Source organism: Arachis duranensis, chromosome 4 (assembly GCF_000817695.3).
Source record: "Arachis duranensis cultivar V14167 chromosome 4, aradu.V14167.gnm2.J7QH, whole genome shotgun sequence".
NCBI lineage: Eukaryota > Viridiplantae > Streptophyta > Magnoliopsida > Fabales > Fabaceae > Arachis > Arachis duranensis.
In genome coordinates, this window is record NC_029775.3 from 13,390,442 (window position 1) to 13,397,179 (window position 6,738).

The 6,738-nt window shown below is 33.7% G+C and overlaps 1 protein-coding gene across 1 annotated transcript; it reads left to right on the forward strand.

The window, feature by feature from the left end:
- Positions 1–259: 259 nt before the first annotated feature.
- Positions 260–802, forward strand: LOC107483442 (uncharacterized). The gene has a single exon (XM_016104061.1). It carries the CDS (start codon positions 260–262, stop codon positions 800–802), a length of 543 nt encoding a protein of 180 aa, XP_015959547.1.
- The last annotated feature ends 5,936 nt before the right edge of the window (positions 803–6,738 follow it).

Below are 6,738 nucleotides of genomic sequence, written 5' to 3' on the forward strand. Positions count from 1 at the left end.
ACGGATGTTAGCATATGGTGTAGCAGCTGATGATATTGATGATTATGTGCGCATAGGCGAGAGCACTACTATCGAATGCTTGAAAAATTTTGTTGAAGATGTCATTTTGGTGTTCGAAGATAAATGCTTGCGAAAACCAAATCCAAATGACGTACGACGCCTGCTATAAATGGCAGAGGGTCGTGGCTTTCCTGGCATGTTGGGTAGCATTGACTGCTTGCATTGGCAATGGAAAAATTGTCCAAAGGCGTAGAAAGGTATGTACATAAGTGGTTATCGTGGGGTTGCAACCATAGTACTTAAGGTTGTAGCATCTTCAGATCTTTGGATATGGCATGTGTTCTTTGGAGTTTCTAGTTCAAATAACGATATCAACGTATTAGATCGTTCTCCAGTGTTCGATGATATTCTAAATGACCGTGCTCCGGAGGTAAATTATACTATTAATGGTAATAATTATACTATGGGATACTATTTAGCAGATGGTATTTATCCTGAATGGGCCACATTTGTCAAATCAATCTCAAAGTCACAAGGAGAGAAACGCAAGTTATTTGCACAATACCAAGAATGGCAAAGAAAAGATGTGGAGCGAGCATTCAGAGTGTTGCAAGCACGCTTTGCAATTATACGTGGTCCAGCTCGCTTTTGGGAAAAGAAGAAGCTTGCCAACATAATGAGAGCTTGTATTATATTGCATAATATGATTGTTGAGGATGAAAGAGACACTTATACAGGAAATTTTTCTCAAGGCTTAGAGTATGATGATGTCGAAAATGGCTTATCACAACCTCAGCTGTGAGAAGAAGATTTTGCACCATACCATCAATTTCTCCAAAGAAATGCCAAACTTCAAAATAGGTAGCAACATAGACAATTGAAAGAGGACTTAATTGAACGCATATGACAATTTCACAATTCTTGTCGTCAACTATAGAGCTTAATTATATTTTTCTTTGTATTAAGTAATAATTTTACAAATTAGTGTAATTCCAAATTATATATTGTGTATTATTGTTATATATGAATTTATTTAATATTAATATCTTTTAATAGTGAATTATTTTTAAATTTAAATATTTAAATTACATTATTTAAAAAAAATTATTATATTAATTACAAGTATTTTAATTAATTAATTAAGTGGGACCACAACAGAAACTAAAGTTAGTTCCTCCTAATGGAGAAGAGAGAGATGCTTTGAATTTTTATTTACTGTGATGCAAAAATTGAGGTTGAGTTATTTTTTATGACAGTTCATAAATAGAAACCGGGATGAGTTATCTATTGGAGATGGTCTAAAATATTATCCATCCATTGGAAGCCACACTAATACAGTGACTATGGGTGGCAATATGTACCCTACCCACGGGTACCCAACCCGATCCCACCCGGTCGGGTAGGGTTGCCAACCCGATCCGCAGCGGGTAGGGTAGGGTGCGGGTAGGGTTTTTGTGCGGGTCGAGTAGGGTGCGGGTTGAGTCTCAACCCTACCTGACCAACCCGCACCCTATATATGCATATGTTATATACTTATATAAAAATATGTTCTAAGTGGATGTTGAACCAAAGACCTCTCAGTAAATGCAAAAGATCCTTAGTTATTAAAAGAAGATCATTAATTGATAATTTAATAAACTTTTTTTTACATAAAAATCAGTTCTATTTTAAATTATCATCAAGTTATCTAGTAATATTGCATCTTTTTTTGTAACCTGCGGATAGGGTCGAGTACCTGCAGGTTAAGAGCGGGTAGGGTTAGGGTTGAAATATTCTCAACCCGCGAATAGGATAGGGTTGAGTTTATATAAAAATCTCAACCCGCGGATAGGATTAAGGTTGACTCCAAACCTATCCTATCCTACCCATTGCCATCCCGAATGGTGACAACTAGTTGATGTAGTGAAAAAAAAAATATTTTTGCAATTTAATCCTTTCTCCCTTTTAAAACCCTATTCCTATATTCCTATTACACCGACTCTCTCCCTTTCAATACTCTCCGAACCTAATCCTAGTGAAAATGGCCTCCAACACTAAACGAAATAGGCTCAACCGCCACCATATCTGCAAAGACCGATTGGACTCTCAAGCGACGGCAGCTCAGGCTATCCCCTGTTGACGATGGCGGCAAGGGAAGAGGACGCAGAGACGGTAAGGGTTTCTCCTCTGCGATCCAGGGGTGAAGGCAAGTATTAGAGAAGGAGGGCAATGGCCCCCCTAAATAAAAAATTTTAATGTATAAAGGTCATTAATTTTTATATTAACCCCCTTAATTTTAATTTTTTCTTCTTCTAATATTATACTTTTATGTTGGCCCCCTCCTAAAAATTATTCTAGCTCCGCCCCTGCTGCGATCCCTCCTCCTCTATTACACGCGCTGCAAAACGGGCGGGGGACGATGCACGGCTGCCGGATTCGCTGCTGCTGCAACAGCACTTCCACGATCGGCTGTTGTCGCTGGAGATTGGGACATGGCTGCAGGGGCGATGGAGGCGCACTGAATCGTCTGGCTATTTCTGCAACTTGGCTGGGTTGTATAGGATTAAAGAAGAGCTTGAACGGGAAATAGAAGGCTTGAAGACACCAAGGAGAGGCTCCCCTTCTGATTTTGCTTCCACAAATGTCATATTTTCTTGATTTGTCGTGTCTCCTCCTGTTTGTATGACATTCCGTTGATCTCAGTGAGGCGAATTGTTTTAATAAAACCTTGTCAAGCTTGAGTCAGGCTTGGATTCTTGAGTCGGGCTTGGATTCTGTAACTTTTTTATGGCTAAAACTTCTGCAATTACTTGCATTTGAAGAATTGAAGTCATGTTATATTATTATTCTAGAAGCAAAAGGAAAAATATAATTCAAGATGGAAGCTGGTGCCGGTTATTCTTTTCCCATTCCAAATTATAAACTTGCTACGTATGATGACACTGCAACATTTTCTATAGATGACTTTGAAGGTAACATGCTTTTTGGATGTTAGAATGAAGATCAAATTAGTGGTGCATGACTTTTGTACCTGCACTTGGACTTTTATGGCATTCTAAAGTGTTCTGCATTTAATTTGGCTTTTCAATTACATATTATCATCTCTTATGGGATGTATAATTTTGATGTTTTCTTTTTAATTAGCCTTGGGAAATTCAGTTGTGACAAGTCCTCAAGTTGTTGGGGAAAGAAAAACATTCTCAAATGTTATTCGACTTGAATTTGCTGCTGTCATGATTCTTCATTTTTGAAAGAGACTAAATGGCAAAACACATTAGTTAATTGTTACAGTGTCAGCATGATTTTTGATAGACATATAGAAAGCGTCTTACTGCCTGTTTAAAAATTTTTAATGATATAAAATTGAATTAATTTTTAATATTTAGAATGAATTAGTAAAATTATAGATTTAAATTGAATTTCAGTATTTAAAATTTTATAATAGATAATTTTATTTTTATTATTAATTAAAAAAATAAATAATTCTTCATGGTTGATTCTAATGACAAACCAACAATAAAAAGTAAATATGAAATATTAAGAACTGATTTGTTGAGTAGTCTAACATAGCAAGTTAAAAAAAGTAAATAAAAAAAGCTAGTTATTAATGTAAATTATAGTAACTAATTCATGTTATTAAAATAGAACAAAAATATGTCACTTTTTACTGGTGTCATGATTGACACAATTTTACTTAAAATGTTTAGACGTATTGCAAACATTTGGTGTCATTAAGTTAAGTTAAACACGTAAAATATATTATGTGTGGATATTTTTTTTAGATCTACATGGTAGGTCTTTAAAAAAAAGGTATATATATTATGTTAAGTAAGTTAAAGAAAATAAAAGAAAAAGGGAATAAAGGTAGTGAGAGAAGAGAAGGTCTGTGTTAAAATGTAGGAGGCATTCAGAGAAAGTGAGTAAAAAAAATTAAGAAGAAAAAGTAATTAAATTATAAGGATATTTTAAACATTTTAAATTTTAAGTGAAATTCCAATAAAATAAAATTTTAAAATGGACCTAATTAATTTTGAGAAAAAATAATGGAATGAATTGAATTTCATAAAACTAACTTAAATATTTTTGTTTCAAATACAGGAATAATTGAATAGGAATTGATTCAAGGATTTCTAAATATCTTGTTAGGGACTATTATGAATTTTGAAATGTAATTTCGAAAATAAATTAGGATAAGTATTAATTTCAGTGACTATTTTAAAATTTGAGTGCAATTTCAGAACCATTTTAGCGTTTGTTTTCGGAAACAGGACACAGAGACATGAACAACAAATGTTTAAAACGTGTTTGGAGGCAGGAACATGGATACGGAACACATTGTCTCCAGGACACTATTTTATATTTTTATATCCACTCTTTTACGAAGCACAATGATGGACATAGGATTTGAAAATGTGGACACGAATTTTTTTATCAAATTTTTTTTCCTTTCTATCCATAGATATTTTTTATTATTTTATTATTATCTATTCTTATTTTTTCTAATTTTAGCTTCTTCTCTACATCGTAGTTCTTCTTTCTCTGTGTTTTTTTCAGATACTCTCTTTTTTTTGTAGAATTTCTTACTTGACTGGATAATTAATTAATTCCATCGTTCATTCTATTCTCTATGGCATGCTGTATTAATGGAGACTTAATTTACTTTTCTACTTTATGTTATTTTATTTAGGAAAAGTATGGGGAGACAATAGTCTTATTGTACAATGCATACAATGGGGTTTAATTGAAATTAAAATTAAATCATGGGTAATTAATTAATTTTGAATTCTTTCTAATTTGAAATTTGAAACAAATTAGGGTTGCCGTCAGTTATAGAATCAAAACAACGAACTCCCTCTCTCAAGACAGTGTGACCTCCATTCTCTCGATTAATCCGCGAATCTCCCTCGTCATCTCTGCCACGATCACACGACTACCCTCGGCGTTTGTTTTCACCGCCCAGCCCAGTCCACTGTTCAGCACTGCGTCCCGTTGGTCTGTTTCCACCTTCCTCTACGATCGAACAGACACCCCAGCACCGCCCTCTCGTCCGCACAGTGCCCAGCCGGTTTTGCCTCCTTTGGAATCACAGGATCTTAAGACGAACGTGTTTCAAGCGAGGGTCCTCCTTTATGCACACCACCTAGCTGAAATTTATTAATGGAGTTCGATGTAGTTGAACCGATAGTTTGTGTTCCGTCTGAGGTTGCAGAAAATTTATCAAACCAACATGAAAACTTATCCGGCGATGTCGCAGTCCACGGTCACAAGTCGATCAAGGTGAGCAATTACGATCAACAAATTCTGCCATGGATGCATAGTTATCAAACCGAACCGGTAATCAACCCGGTGAGATTACTGGGTCACCGGGTCACTGGTTCAACCGTTGGGTCACACGTTGAACCGGTTGACTCGGTTATAATTAAATAATTATATAAAATTTATTTTTTTATAATAAGATTTTTTTATATCTAATTCATTAATTAATTAATATCTATTACATTATTTAAATATATACTAAAAAATATTAATTTTAATAGATGTCATATAATTATCAATAACAAAAATATGTCATGATTAATAAACATTTTTTGCTTATCTTTTTTAATTTATAGATATTTAACTAAGTTTAATTTTTATTTTAATAATTATATATAATTAAAATATAATTAATTTAAGAAAGAGTAAATATAAAATAAAAATAAATTAAATTAATATGAACACTATTCATTAGAATAAAAAGATAAAAAATATCTTAAATTTGTATGACTAAAAGAATTAATACATAAGTTATTAATTAGAATATGTCTAATAATTAGCAATATATTTATAAAAAGACACAATATAATACAAAGAGCAAACTTGTCCTAGTAGTTGCAAGCTCCTTTATAACCTACTTCAAAATGCATGGTAGCCTGGTGGTTACAAATCCTTTTATTCTCTAGGAGTGCCAGGTTCGAACCCAGCAGGTGACACTGCGTTACAATTTTTAAAACGCACGTGCTGACGTCATTTGCGGTCTGACCGGTCCGGTTCGGTCCACGGTTCAGTCCGGTTTTCACCAGGTCTTCCGAGTTTGACCGGTTTGTCTGCTTGTGCAGTTCGATTGTTAACCCGGATCGGTTAAAGGTCCGGTTCATCGGTTTTTCGGTCGAACCGGCCGGTCCGGTCTGGGTTTGATAACTATGCATGGATGTTTATTTTTCGATTAATTTAAATTTTTAGTCACAATGTAAATGAGGTGTTTGTTTTTATATTCCATGAAATATGCAAATGTGATCGATGAGTTGAGATTCAACTAAATTTGTGATTATTTTATATTGAATGGTATGATTATATGTGTTGAGGATTTGCTGAAATTAATTAATCATTTCATTCTTATATGATTATATGCAGGAAGTATATTTTATGCGTGTTTTTGTAGATGAATTTATGCGGCCTTCATGTTGTATGGCATCTTTATATGCTAACCATCCTATTATGGACTTATGTACTTATATGAATGATGAGGTAGCATAAATTAATTTATTGGTTTGCTTATATGAATGCATTAAAATGTATGGTGTGCGTATATTATCCCTACATGATGGTCATTCAATTAATTAAAAAAAATAACCATAAGGTGATGCAATGGCTGAAATTGTTATCTGAATTGAAGTGTATGCTAATTGTATTTGCAACATGTTAACCATGAAATGCTTATATGAGTATTTTATAAAGGCATGGTATGCTTATATGATCGCTACATATCTTTTAGTTATA

What these genes read in the sequence shown, in the direction of transcription:
- LOC107483442 (XM_016104061.1), top strand. Translation starts at nt 260, where the DNA reads ATGTACATAAGTGGTTATCGTGGGGTTGCAACCATAGTACTTAAGGTT.